At 41.0% G+C, this 15,421-nt stretch overlaps 1 protein-coding gene across 1 annotated transcript; it reads right to left on the bottom strand.

Annotated features, from left to right (window-relative positions):
* Nucleotides 1-4,142: 4,142 nt before the first annotated feature.
* Zip88e (Zinc/iron regulated transporter-related protein 88E) lies at nt 4,143-11,016 on the bottom strand. Its single transcript, XM_076808083.1, has 4 exons — nt 10,455-11,016; nt 7,506-7,848; nt 6,366-6,533; nt 4,143-6,264 (listed from the first exon to the last, which is right to left on the bottom strand). Exons 1-4 carry the CDS (start codon nt 10,808-10,810, stop codon nt 6,055-6,057), a joined length of 1,077 nt encoding a protein of 358 aa, XP_076664198.1. The 5' UTR covers nt 10,811-11,016; the 3' UTR covers nt 4,143-6,054.
* Nucleotides 11,017-15,421: the final 4,405 nt, after the last annotated feature.

Here is a 15,421-nt window from a genome sequence, read left to right as displayed (position 1 = left end):
CGAGCCCGATTTTCCAAATAAGGGATCGAAATACGGCTGCCCGCCTCACGATACACCTTCAATACCGTGCAAACACAACGGCGGCAGTGAACTTGATGTAATCTGATACACCATCGAGTATCGAAGAGCCCGTGCTTATCTATCGCGGCGGTAACCCGCAAAAAGTTTTCGGTTCTGCAGTGTGTAAGGTAAAAATCGATAATCGTGGGCGCCTGGAGAACACGGACGGGAACGGTGCGCACCGAGAATCTCGGGAATCGCTCGACTCGACCGTCGAACGACCAGCAATTAGACGGAAATGAAATTTCGATGCTATTATTGCTAGTGAATTACTGGGATTCAGTTTGGAGCTCCTGTTCCGCACCCTTAATCGATTCACCTCTTTGCAGTATCGTCCATTCCAAGTTCCCCAATGATTTAATATTCTTTGTGCCGTGGAATTATAATATCGTCAATAGTGGCGCCAGGCCCGGCGTACGTATTCCGGGCAATATTTGATGGGGTGTGCTTGAATTCTGCGGACGTACTCTGAAAATGAAGAGCGGTACTCGGTAAGTGAAATTGAAATTGGAAATGGTATTAATATTTAACGATATTTTCTGCCCTTTTATTTTCACGTTGGAATATGTGGATTTTGGAATGTGCCTGGATATTTATTAGCTTTCATCGCGACTCATGCTGAGCAAAGAAAGTGATATTTATGGATGTTAATATGGACGAGATTAATTCGTGCCTGTATAAATATTGTCCTTTACGAGCCATCGAAATACACTATTCGACGCGCAAATTTCACATCGGATTACCTGATCGCAATTGGAACGCAATCCCGAGCGATTATTTATAAGCGTCCTACCAAATCTAACGAATGCTGGATTAATAATTTTTAGAATATAGATACTCTTACAAGTAAAATTCCCAGCGCATAAAACTAGATTAAAGTGGCTGGTTACGTATGCAGTACGAGATCTTGATAGGTTCTGAAACTTATTAAGTTCAAAATGATAGATAGCTAAGCCTAGAGAAGACTGACATTGATTTCCAAAAAGTGGCGGAAATATGGATTCAGGCGTGGGTGAGGATAAATCGATGGTGAAATATTCCTGAGTTTGATAGATCGTGGAGTGAATTCACTTTTCAGGGAGGAGAGATAGCCATGCCTGAAGAATAGGATGTTTTTTAAAAGTGATGACCAGTCAGGATAGAGCGAATAGATTTATCAGACGTAGGTACTTAAACCTGCCTCGGAGTTCGAATCTACCAATGACCAAAATTTCAAACAGAATCCAATGCTTTTCTCCTCAAGGGGATATCCGTTCGAAACATTGTTTTTTACCCGACTGCGGCATGCAAAGGAGGGTATTGTGTTTATCAGGCTATGTATGTATGTCCATGTTACGCTCTAGAGTCTGTACGGATGCACCGATTGGACAAATGAGGTGTCTTTAGAATTGTCTTGACGTTCCGAATGTAATAGGATATAAAAAAAATAAAAAAACATTAAAAAAAATTAAATAAAAATGTAAAATATTAAAAAACCCGACTGCTTAAAACAACATTAAAAAATTAAATTAATAAAAAAAATATTAAAAAAATTATATTAATAGAAAAATTAAATTAAAAATTAATTTTTTTAATGTTTTTTAAGCAGTCGGGTTTTTTAATTTTTTTAATTTTTCTTGTTTAATATATTTTCTATTGGTATGGAGGTTCTTGGGAATTCTGTTGAAATTGTTGAGAAATTCGAAATATTAACGATGGTTAGATTTGAAGTAAAACATGCGGGTAACGGATTGATTTGACGATTAATTTTAAACGCGTTTCTCTCGAAACTACATTTTTCAAACTGGTCAGCATGATTTCTCGGAAACTAACGAGCCGATTCTATATACCTTTCTCTATCGTCCCTACAAATAAAATAAATAGAAGCCTCGAGCTTCGCAAGAAACCTTACGCACGATTTACTAAATATTTCCGTAAGACGACCTACTTTCCGTTCGCCAAAGGTTGGGCCTCGAACTTACGACCAGCAGGTACTTCATTTGTGAACGCACGTAGAAAGGTCCCAGCAACGACGGCTGAGCCAAGAAACTCCGGCTCCTCGACGAAGAACGATCGTTGGCGATTTAAATTACTGACCGCCTTTTAAACGGAACAAGATAAATTCGTGCCTGCTGCAGCATACGAATGCGATTGCAAGTGGAGAATGCAACGGAACAAAGGGCCTCGAGTGTACTCCAAGACGCCAGGTTTAAGTTACTCCGTTAATGGATTGAATGCTCGCTATCTAATTACGTTTAACCATTCCGCCAGGGAGAAAGATTCCTGGACGGCGGAAAGAAAACGTTCGAATAGACTTTATAATCGTACTGTTGGAATTATCATTGGCTGATCGTGGGATAAGAAGCTTTCCCTCGAAAGAGAGGGCCCCGTGAAAATACGGCTCACCTCCATTTGGCAAATTGCACGCTGCGAGACCTGTGCGCTTTAAGGGATCACGCTCAGTCAGGAGGCCGAAAGAAAGGGTGGACTTTGGAAATTTTTTACTCAAAAGCTATAACACATTTCTCAAAAAATCTTTTTTCCTTTTAAGGATTGCATCTAGTACCGTGCATCGTAATTTTTTTATTTAAAAATATTTATCAATAACTAAGTTATTGTCCATCACTCGAAGGTTCTATAAAAATAAAGGCTTCTGCGGTGACCACTGCTGCTCGAAAGTCGAGCATCTAAAATAAAAAATTCAAAAGAATTTACTTATTGTATTATATTATCTAGTATTTGAACGAAGGATTTTTCGAAATATTGATTTGGGAAAAAATGGCTGATGTTTAAAATTAAAGTTTCAATTTTTATCATAAATCGTGCCTGATTTTCGTCAATTAAAAGAAAACTAAGCACGGGATAAAAAAATCCTTCATTCAAATACTAGACAATATAATATAATAAGTAAATTCTTTTGAATTTTTTATTTTAGATGATCGACTTTCGAGCAGCAGTGGTCACCGCAGAAGCCCTTTTTTTAGAGAACCTTCGAGTGATGGACAATAACTTAGTTATTAATAAATATTTTTAAATAAAAAAATTACGATGCACGGTACTAGATGCAATCCTTAAAAGGAAAAAAGATTTTTTGAGAAAGGTGTTATAGCTTTTGAGTAAAAAATTTCCAAAGACCACCCTTTTTTTCGGCCTCCTGACTGAGCATGACCCCTTAAATGCCAGCGAATGGGTTAAGCCTTGCTTCGGAGCTGTTTCAGCGGACGGGAAGGGACAAAAGGAAACATCGCCAGATACATTCAGATTTCACACATCGCGCCGTGGATGATTGTCTGACGATTGCGAGCTTCCAGCCGGAAGTGGGCGCGAAGGACAGTAGGAAATTCGAAGTCCCCGTGGTGGGATGTAAAGAAGCTCTTCGCGTAATTATTGCCACCGTAAAATATAGTGGGATGAAGGAAGTTAGTGCCTCGTCAAATTCTTGAAAATCCAAAGGTAAATTACTGAACAGTTAAGCTTGCAAGCTCTGCGAACGCCGGAAGAGGAATTGGGCTTCTTTCTCCTACAACCTGCAGGGACGAAATTCCTGGCGATTACTTCGAAAGGTAATACCATTTTTAATCCTCGATAAATAATATCCTTACACGAAACGTTACACAAAAAGAGAGCTCGATATTTCACCTAGCGCCAATGTATTACGCGTATCGTGTAGGTAGAGTGAATTATTGGTTCACGTTGTAGCAGTTTGTTCAATGCCTTTTTTCCTCTCTTTCTGCCTCTGAATATCCACTTATATGGCGCGAGGAGAATGATGTATCTGAACTTATGAAATATCGTTTATCAATAAAAGGAAGCGTAGCACCCTAGTGAAAAGTTCGACTGAAGTTTCCTCGCCCTAAAAAGCCATAAATATCGTGGTGGTATTAAAGTCTTAGGCTAAGGAAATGTATTTCCGCGACTCGGGAACCGTAAATAAAATATTGTTCGGCGAAATTGAGTGGAAGCACTTACGGGGAGTCTGGAATCTTATTCGAGAGGCGCGTAACGAAACCAAACAATGGCCCTTTTCCTTTCGTCTTAAAAGAGCGCTCCCTTTTTCTTGGTAATTGCAATTATGGAGCAGAACGTTAAACTAAACAAGGATGTGAAAAAAGAAATAATTTATTCAATATCGATATACATATGCAACGAGGGTTACTTTTATAGAATAGGTATACTCACCATTCAGTTCCATTCACACACAACAATTCAATTAGACGTACTGACCGCCTTAATGCTTTACGCTACGATGGAGACTTTACAGGTTTCGGAGCGCGATAGCAGAGGCAAAGATAACGAAAGGAAATTGAAAAATTTCGCTACAAGCTTCATTGCCACCGACCTATAAGAACGGCCGTCAAAGCGATGATAGATCCTCGACTATCGCGATTCATTTTTCATGAAACGTTACTCGAATAATGCATCAGTAGACACCAGAAAAATTAATCATCCCTCTCGCAGTCTCGCACAGACCTCATGCTGTTACACTCGTAGAAATCTGAAAGCGACCTTAATTAAGAAAGTCTAATTGATGTCCCGAGAATGACGTTTACCGTACTTTCACCTAAAAATGGGGAATCCATCGTTTCAGAACTAATTACGTGTATTCTGCAGTACATCTTGTAACATAATAATAGAAACTTGACAAATTCAGAAGCTCGCTCCACGTGACAAAAGTCTAAGAATGCTGTTCAAATGATCGACGATTGGATCTAATCAGAAAAGGTAATTTCTGAAAAATAAGAGTCTGGCGTTTAAAAACATGAAGATTTATGTAGCTCCGAAGAACTTACCCAGTATATAGGTCGATACGGTGATCCATAAAGGTCACTTCTATTCCATTAAACTTCCCATGAAAACACACAATCATCGATCATGATTTCTAATTCAAACATCCTGCGCGCAAACTAGGGAAGATACTAAGAAAGAGAACTTTGCTCCGCGATAGAACCGTATTGATTTATGTTATAAAAGTCGAAAGCGTAAATCGAAGATACTTGTTAGACTCGTCTGAAAATTTTGGTCCCATTTCATGGGGGATTGCTCAGAGTTAAAGCGAGGATCCGACGTTGAGGCAAGTAATCGTGTCAAGATAGATCTCGAAGGCACGCAGACCCCGAGGACTTCATCTCGTTAGAAGTTGCTGGAGTAAAAAGAATGATACAACTTCCTGTACGAAACCGCTCGCGCTGTTGTGTACCAAGTAATTTTATTCCAGGGGGATCGTTGTCAAGGAGGCAACAGTTTACGCAATACAGACAAGAGGGTCCCCAACGACGAATAAATTTCGAGTTCCATTAATTTCAACCACATCGATTCTTGCCGCAGCTCGGAGAAAGAGTATCAATGAACGAGTAACACGGTAAACCTATTACTGCAATATTAATTAATTCTCAATGTCGATACGATCAAGTTGCCAGCTGTAATAATTCATTTACGTGGCAATTAACTCGATACGATGTGAAATTCGTATAATAATAGTAAATATCAACAGTACGCTGTGATACACTGTGGCACGTGAAAGTTCCAATTCCAATCACAATGAAAAAAAGGCCACACCTGAATATCGATATAACATATCCTTGATTAAATTTATCGTATACATTAAAATTGTGGATATTGTTATTGGCACAGTAGCAATTTTTCAGAGAGCCAACTGTGAATGTATGCGTATGTAAAGAGGGCGGATAAACGCATCATCGATTAAAACATTGTACCGACTTCATTGCAGCGTTCTATTTTTATCGAATATTTAAACTACGTATTTCCCTTCTCAATCCCTTTCCCAGTATCCCGATTTCTACCTTCCTCCCCAATACGATGCTTTCCAACCGCCGTTACACGCATTAGCGATTCATACTTCTGCATGGAGCAAAGATAGGTTCTAGAGAGAATTTATTCCGAAAGCCACCTGTATTTTTTCCTCGTTTTCTTTAAGCCTTTCATAATCGTCCATTGGAATTTTCGTTTTTTTCGCGCGATTTATTGTGTCGAAAGGATGCACACAGGTTTACAGGCTCACGTGCCCACATAGCTATTCAGTAGAAAAATAAGGACGAAACCGACGATCACGGAGAAGAATTGCAGAACGCCCGCGAAACGTCGCGAGCTCCTGTGCCACCTCGCCCTTTCTCTGGGCAGTATTTCGCTGACCGTCGCGTAAAGCAGCGTACCACCAGCTAAGCCTTGCAGAACCGGCAGAATTATCTGCATCCAACTTTTATTCACCTGCGCAGATCGTAGTATTTTGATTAGTGTCGCATGAAATAGTTACTAAATGATAAGAGACCGTGTATGCAGGGTATATTTCCATTATGCAGAGTACTTACACGTAACGTTAACATCCCAACCCCTATACCAACCGCCGACCCGGCAGAAAACGTGAAGATCGCTGATATGAGCCTGAAAAGGGAATTGCTTACCCCAGCTAACTCCAATCCCAAACAAAAACTGACGACGAACTTATGAGAGGCTACTGCTCCGGCCAGAAGAAATACCTGAAAAAGAGATATCCTACCTGAAGTGGCAACCCAAATTGTATGAGAATAAAAACTCGATTTAGCTCATGTAACAGGGGCTTAATGTACATTATTCTCCTTACGAGCTCTACTACCCAATTAACTTTGTGGATAAAGCCTGCCAATAAATCATGCCACACAACACCAATAAAGTAGGGTGTGTCAATTTGATGGGTAAATTTAAAATTTTTGAAAATTTCAAAATGAGTGGTGACAAAGTAATGCTGTTTTTAATCCTGAATCTGAAATTATCTTCAGAAATTAATTTGTGTGAGGATTAGCTACTTCAAATCACAGTTGAAAAAAGTGAAAATTAAGTAAGATTTAACTACAAACTACATATTCATATACTGCTTAAAGCGAGTCTTGCTTACATAAAAGCAAGAAAATGAAAATAAAAATATGTGGAAATTAGTATTTATAACATTCACATGGAAATATATGGAAATGTGTATTTATTACAAAATGAAAATATATGTAACTTTAGCAACAGATCTAGCTATATGTCATCTATGTAGTAAATTTAATGCTATTTAACAAAGTCCACCAAAGAAGCGATATCTTATTTTTTTATTTAAGAATCCTTATCTTGTTTGCTTCTGTTGCGATTCATAAGCTCAATTATTATTATTATTTTTTTAATAATTTTAGTAATTTTCGTATTTTTCTATAATTTCAAATGAAATTCCAATTAGATAAATAATGCATTACACAACATTCAAAGGTAGTAGTTAATTTTAAACCTGAAATTGTACCGTTTTTCCACTAGTCATTTTTAAAATTGAAACATTGAGAAAATTCGCAAACCCTACCAATATAGGCACCATGATCGATCTCATGAAAGTGAGATGTCCAATTCATCGCACATTCGTGGTCATTTGAAATGGCACATCGAACACCCTGTTCACGTTACCAGAGCTAGAGCGTTGCTAAATATTTACTGTCACCCACCTCGGATGTTGCTTTCTGCAAACCGATCGCTAGCCCCTCGAGGACAGAGTGCACCGTAAGCGCCAACAAAAGGCCCACGAGAGAGGTGCTGGAATCAGCGCTCGGTTCCGAGTGACTTCCGTGGCACAAGAACGTCGCGTCCTCGTTGCAAAAGGGTGTAGGTGCACTGGGGGCGTACTGCAGTGCGCCGTAAGTCGTGCTTTTCCAGTTGCTGCCGGTGCCATTTTCGCTGTAATTTGACTGATATGGCGATTTCGGATTAACTTCGGACACGGAGACGTGCCTGATAGTCCGCGCGGGCGGAGAATAGTCCACCTGGTGCGAGTGGCTTCCGCAACGGTTCCTGCAATCGAAAAGTCTATTCTGTAATTAGTTTTCCCAGGGTGCCTGGAATTGATCGGCTGTTAATAATTGCGTTCACGCCTGGCAGACAGCTACCTGAATTTCTCCTTCGAATCGTATCGGAACTAACCGCGAGCACCCTACTATTTGACGAAGCCTTAGCATCGAGAGGGATAAGACGTAGCGCGTGATATTTGTCGCGATGGACGCGTGTGAGGAACGAAGACTGCGGAACAGATGGTGTAAAGAACTTGCTATTACCGGGGAAGTGAATAATAATGCAGAGCAATATAATTCCCTTAGATACCTATAGAAATTTCTCGAAGAACAGCTGCAGACTTAGGGGGGTGTTCCAGCAATTCAGCTTCGAAGGCAAATCTCGCGCGTAACTCCTACAATATTCTGAGAGCGGTCTGATTTACACATTTTTTACTTTACTTATTGGATTTTAATTTCCGTGCGATTTTTGTGACGTCGTAAGAAAGTTTTTTAATTTTTCAGTTTAATTACACCGCGTAAAATCAGCCCGCTCGGAACATTTTAATGCCAGATGACAATAGAAAAAGTTACGCCGTTAATAAAACCGTAAAATCCACCGAGGCAAGTTAATCTTGCCAAAACCTTTGAAGTCATTCCGCTATCAGTATCTTTAACATAAAAACGCAGATACTATCGCTGTCGCGTTAATATATCCACCCGATTAGGTGGCTGGAGTTTAATTTTGTATCAAGTCAATTGACAGTGTGGACTTGAAAGCTAATTGAAAATAACTTCAATTCGAGTGCTTTACATTTATATACTGACAAGCAAACATTCACTTTTAGTGATTGGAGTTTTCCGATTTGGAATATATTTTTTTAAAGTACTCATAGCAACTAAAAAATCCTGAAAATTATATCTGCAATGGACCTACTTTACTCATGTTATTGAGACGTACACGAAAAATGGCAAAATCCTCTTATTTCAGAATAATTGGCTAAAACCTGGCATCTGTTTTTTTTTTGTGGTGCTGAATCCGAATGTGACGTTGTTTTCTCTGTAAAAAAATTTCCTAAGGTAGTTCTCTTAATAAAAAATCGGATTTTTTTAAATACCAGAAAAAGGAAAGGTCGAAGAATTTGTTTAATATTGTTTTCGGATTCCTCGCACCAATTTACTTCAAAATCAATTTTAACCTGTTTTTTAACTTCCAGGGGCCACATCTGGGCCCCTAGGGCAAGATACCAGTTCAACCATCTTCACATTAACTGTTCTACCGTGTTCGAATAAAATTGTAAGTGTGTTTTCGTCATGCTTCCGCATGTCAACATTGAATTCATCTATTTAAAAAAAATTCCGGCCTTTCCTTTTTGAGTTGTCTCCAAAAACCGATTTTTTATTAAGAGAACTACCTTAGGAAATTTTTTACACAAAAAATAATTATTCTTAAATAAGAGGATTTTGCCGTTTTTCGTGTGCGCCTCAATAACACGAGTAAAATAGGTCCATTGCAGATATCATTTTCACGATTTCTTAGTTACTACGAGTACTTTAAAAAAATATGTTCCAAATCGGGAAACTCCATTCACTATAAGCGATTGTTTACTTGTGAAAGATCTTTTCCCACGAATGTACAATTGATTTTCTTCCTAATGCATCTGGTTAATAGAGACAAGGTCGATAAAACAGTGACTGGGCTCTAGCGGACCAAAGTGGATGTTCGTAGAGAAGGTAGCTAACTTCAACTTGTATCTAACCATCGCGTGATTTATTGAACGGTAAGTCGATATTTCCTACGTGACGTTCAACTGTAACTCGCTCCTAAGCGTGCACAGATACTTTCAACGACCAACGAAACTCAAGATTATATCGGAAGGATAAGTAAATAACACAATTAGCGGTAGACAATGAAAGCGTGCCGCTTTTATCGAGTTTCTCGCTCGCCTTCCATTACCAGTCGTTTACCAACGACTTGGAGAGTATTACTGACTCGTTAAGAACGAAACGTCTGATTTTCCGCGGCAAGCTCACTATCTATTTTCTGCTCTCGAAGCGATTGGCAATTTGATATACGCGTGTCAGCTTGAGAGCAATTAAGCGATTGATAATCGTTGTCGATAGAGTAGTTTTACGTGACAGGATCATTTTATTTGAAGCAGCCGGTGCATACGATACTTCAAAATTGTAAACCATCGCTGGCAAACTTTACTGACCACCGAACACGTACGTTTGAGAAACACTTGAACCTGAATATTTTCACCGACTCAGAATTACTTCACGTGCTAGCTCCCGCGCGCTGGCAGTTGTTCATACATTCTAAACAATAGATCCGCGCGATTCCCCTACGTTCACTCTGACTAATCTCGTTCCGCAAATACAGCTAAAATTAGAAGTTAAGATCACTCAACCATAACGATGCATCGTTATCTACAAGCAACGCGTTAATAGAATTCCTTAACCTCCTCGATGTTCGTCGACAACCGTCGCAATATAATGTAACCAGACTTCTAGTGACACACCGCAGAAGTACCAAGCGTTTAAAAAGTCTGTTCACTTTACCGTCACTCGGACCCTCGTTGTGTCCCTCACCTCGCAGAATACACTTTCGAGCGCTGCATGTATACGTACGCTTGGTGGCCGGCGACCCAGTTCCGGGACTCCCGATGCTGCGACTCTGATCCACGCGCGTCGTCATTCCAGAAGTAGTGGACGGACTCGTCCACGAGGTACAGGAAAAGGAAGCCGCACGCGAACACCAGTTCCGCGTGTTTGGGCATCGATTCGCGGGTTTCCGGCAGCATGTGGAGGATCGCGGTGGCTAGTAGCACACCGCCTCCGAAGCAGAGAGTGCAGGACAGCAGCAGCCTCTGCTGGAGGTCCTGCACTCGAGACACAAAACACGCCGGGGCTACGCCGACGACGAAGCTGCCAGCCGCGATGGCGATCATCGAGGCGAGCTTCGCCTGCACCGTGGAGATCGTCATTTTTCAAACGACGCGACGCTCGGCAATACGTCCGCCTGACACTGGCAGAGACACTCGTCCGCACGATTGACGCTAATCTGGCAGCCAGTGATAAGGTTAATCGACTCGAGTGATACGAGCGTGGCTCTCTTTCTCCCTCCCGTCGTCCTCTCTCGAAAATCGGTTATCGGGGAAATTGGACGGGTCGACAGTCCGAAAATGGCCACCGCATCCAGCCTCGTGATTGCATTATTTATCTGTCAGCAACTACAATCGCGATGGTACGGTGGCGAGGCACAGTGGCGCGAAAATTTCACCATGACCAAACGGCACCTGCGTCGAACCGTGGAGGAGGGGCGAAGAACATTGCCCCGGAAGCGTCCCACAGGTGGAGCAGTAGACGCGAAGTTTTATTTGATATCGATAAGATGCAATGATAACGCGTACTTACGTCATCGATCGCCTTGGACTCCTCGTGCATGATGAACTGTCGTGCAATTTTTTACGGAAGCCTGGCACTTGTATCGATTGTGGAAACTAGTGGCAGTTGGTATGTGTATAGAAGCTGGGATAGCTTTGAAGATCGTGCTTAGAGGTATACCGAAGAGCGCTACGCGTAATTGTCAGAGGAGCCAGAGGAAATTCAACGTACGTCAATTGGAACTTTATTGGAAACTTACAGATGTCGTGTATGGTCTGAAACGTCGCTTTTATCAGCGGTGCATAAGATTCTGATAGTTTTAGCATCGACGAGGTATCTGGTCTGTGGTCTATCCTATCACAGACCAGGTATAGGATAGACCTATCACGCAATGTAATTTTGTGTTACACGCTCAGGGGACTCGCGAGCCCCCTTACCATTTTCGTGTCACGTGCTACGTTACCGGTGAAGTCTGGAAACAGATTGTAACGCTACGCGTGGTAGGAATTAGAATTCACCACAGGTAAAACTAGGTCATTCGAAACCCGCGATTTACAAATGATTCTGTTAGAGTAACAATTTAAACATCGTCTTATGAACATATTTCGTTCAACGGAAGAGAACGGAGGAAGAAAATAAAACGATATCACATTCGTCTTTTAACCTTGCTGTCCTATTCCGGTTTATTTAACGCAAAACAAATTTATTTAAAATACAAATTTATATAAACAACAACATTATTTGTGGAAGACATGCTTTCATGATGTAACGTGGAATACCTCGCAAAGGAATTGTAACTTTGTATATTTCAATAAAATGCTGAAGCAGAGAGGACTTTAAAAATTGTGAAAAACTCAACAGTTCCAGTATCTCGCTGAAATATTCCAACTTGCACTTATTCTTCCATCTTAACACTATATTCGTGTTCTGGGGTTCGGTAGGAACAATCGAACAACATTTTAAGTTACATAGTATTGCAAGTTAAAGAAATTCTTATATACGACTAGAATATTTGACAATCGCAGCCATCGGCTCGGTTCTCACCGATTACCAGGTCTCACCGCGAGGAGGTTGCTGCGCTTGGAGACCCGTAGAGAGATAGATGGAATCAAAGTTCCATCGATCTCCCTGTACATGAAGCCTACTAAACTAAAGAGATGGATGGAAACAAAGTTCCATCGATCCCTTCGGTTTAGATATAGAATCTAGGGAACTGCCAAGCAATCACTCGATTAAAAGAAATTCAGGAAAGAAGGAAAGGCGAAGGGTAAGCATGAAACAAGTATTGGACGGCGCAGTTCCTACCACCCTGCTGTCCAAGTCGAAAGGGAAAAGCGCTCGGCGCCTCCCAGACGATTCCTGTTGCTCCGATGCGACTCGTCAGGAGCAAACACTTGACCTGACTCAAGCCGTCCAACACGGAGATTGGGTAATCGAACCGGGTGACTTACGCAGGCAGTGTACCAAAAGGTGCACCCCCTACGCCCGAAACTTTTCGCTTTAGACAAGAACACCAAGGGATGAAACTGATCCACCCATACCGATTCCATGCTCAGTCACTTGCTTCCGCAAACGAAAGCAGCGGTAACCTCCTCATCACAGATGAGGAGCCAATAAACGAACAACAAAGTTAATGATTTAGTGACTGCTTGGCAATTTTACATGGGACCTTAAATACTTCATACTATAATAAATTAGCCTAGCCTACCTTAGATGTCTTCTTTCACTGTCACTTTGCACGATCACTTTTCACTATCACTTTTCACTAGTTTCTTTTTAAATATATCGTGTTATTAACTCCATTCCCCGAGTAACGGTGAACCTGAAAAGCTGAAACAATCAACTACTATATGTTAGTAACGGTATGGTCGGCCTGGAAAGAAATTAAGGAAAAGCTTATTGAGTTGGAGACGATCGAGATAATTTCGACCAACAGCAGAGCACGCACGAGCATGCAAAACCACCGCAGAGATAAGTACTTGAAGGAAAGAGCAGAGAATGTAGACCCATCGATGAGATGCATGACAGAGTGACAGAAGTCACAAAAAACCATCGAAGACATAGACGAGATGAAATGAATCAGGGAAAACCATCGAAGACATCGACGAGATGATATGAATCAGGGAAAACCATCGAAGACATCAACGAGATGAAATAAATCAGGAAAAACCATCGAAGACATGAAATGAATCAGGGAAAACCATCGAAGACATCGACGAGATGAAATGAATCAGAGAAAACCATCGAAGAAATTCACGAAAATGAAATAAATCATTTAAACCCATCGAAGAAATGCATGAAATAAAATAAATCATGCAAACCCATCGAAGAAATACACAAAATAGAACGACTCGCGCAAAATTCTCGAAAGTATGCATGGAAATAGGACAGATGATGGAAAACGACCGAAGAAATCAGATTTGACATTCGCAAAACAATAAAATTTTAAATGACTTACCGAACCCCAAAATTTCATCAGCACCAAGCGAATAAACGAACCCAGGCCAGAGTGGCGAAATCCTGACCAGGTCCCCAGTAAGTTCAGCAGTTCCGAATGGTCCAGGTGGCTCGGCAGCTCCGGGGGGAGGGGGAGGAAGAACCAGGTCCCCAGGAAGTCCAGTGGATCCAGGTGGCTCGGCAGCTCGGCAGCTCCAGGGGGGAGGGGGAGGAAGAACCAGGTCCCCAGGAAGTCCAGTGGATCCAGGTGGCTCGGCAGCTCCAGGGTTCCCGGAGGTCCTTCAAGTCCGGAGGACCGACGACGACTGAGTACATGAAGATCTGTGAGCTCCTTATGTAGACTTCGAGGAATGATGTCCCCCGATCAAAACAAGGTCGACGGTTAGTTACAATTGCGAAATCCAGCGAATTCTTCGGCAAAAATGGATTTTCGGCTAAAATATCCATTCCAGTGGCTATTGCTGTGACAAATAATGTTAACAACATTTACACTAACCGCCCAGTATAAATTATTATTAACTATAATCGATAGAACTCGAGATATCAAGCAATTTGTAACATTTGGCCTTGGATTTGCAAATGATTTTCTGCGCCGACTGAATTCTCTTTTATTCTCAATGTTTAATCGTTCGATACATTAATGTTAATGCTTATACATATCACGTAGTATTATTTATAATGTATAAATACGTTTTAGTTGAACTTAGTGTAAGTGAATAGTTGCAGGAATATTTGGAGAAATATGAGTGAGATACTTGTTTCTCCCCCTTAGTTACTAACATCGGCGAAGTATAGGCTAAAACGATAGACCTATCACCTTATGAGAATTCGCGTTCGCATCACTAACACGCAGAGGCACGGTACTCTATGAAACACTTTTTGGCAGGCACAGGCACTGACTCTACAATCGCAAATCATTTTCTGTTTTTAAACATCCTTCAGTTTCTGAAAAAGTCTTCTAAGTAACGGGTATATCTGAATGGAATCCTGTTAAATTAAAAGGCCTCCCACATGGTCCAGTAATCGATGAAATTGATGCGCGAATTGAGAAATCACGAGATAATATGCACTATGCCATGCACACACTTCACTGAACTGATGAATTTCTCAGGGCTAGACAAACTTTTAAGACACTCATGCATCCTGCAACTTTCTGCGAGACTTTTAAAATTAGATTTTACTGTAAATTTCAGTGTTGGCGGTAAACTAATATTAGGGGCAAACGGAATCCAATTATTATTACTTCACTGGAATGATTAAACAGTGCATTAGAAACTTGTGGGAATATCAGTAACAGCGTGAATTTTTAATACTTTACAATGTCATCTTGCAATTTATAGCTTGCACGGGCTTTTGAAGAAATGCCGTTTCTGAACGCCATAGTGTCTTGATCCACGAAATGGATTTTCGGAGAGAAATCCGCGTGAGTCGTTGACCAACCGAGCCAAAGCATACCGTAACAAAAGCCTACCCTCTTATGTCAAACTCTCTCTCTAAACAAGTCACACGTATACAAGTACGCAACACCTTTCAGCATTTCAACACATTTCAGAGTAGTTGCTGAGTTGGACGCTGTTCATGAACAGAGGTCGCTAAATTCAGTCCTGAAATTATGGGTCGGTAACACAGATTGGGTGGAGACACGAAGTCCCATAATGTGATAGGTCTATTCTATACCTCGTGTGTGCTCATATTATTAGATATCAACACAATCTCGTCGAACCATGACCAGAGCGCGCTGCATTGAACCTTCT

This window comes from Andrena cerasifolii, chromosome 3 (genome assembly GCF_050908995.1).
Source record: "Andrena cerasifolii isolate SP2316 chromosome 3, iyAndCera1_principal, whole genome shotgun sequence".
NCBI lineage: Eukaryota > Metazoa > Arthropoda > Insecta > Hymenoptera > Andrenidae > Andrena > Andrena cerasifolii.
This window is presented reverse-complemented; position numbering and strand designations above follow the sequence as displayed.

Bases quoted from the DNA above. Each gene is read 5' to 3' on its own strand.
- Zip88e (XM_076808083.1), bottom strand. From the start codon at position 10,810: ATGACGATCTCCACGGTGCAGGCGAAGCTCGCCTCGATGATCGCCATC. The intron at 7,849-10,454 runs GTACGTATACAT...TTTCGATTGCAG, and splicing joins TGGGTCGCCGGCCACCAAGC to GAACCGTTGCGGAAGCCACT. The intron at 6,265-6,365 runs GTAAGTACTCTG...CGATCTGCGCAG, and splicing joins TTGGGATGTTAACGTTACGT to GTGAATAAAAGTTGGATGCA.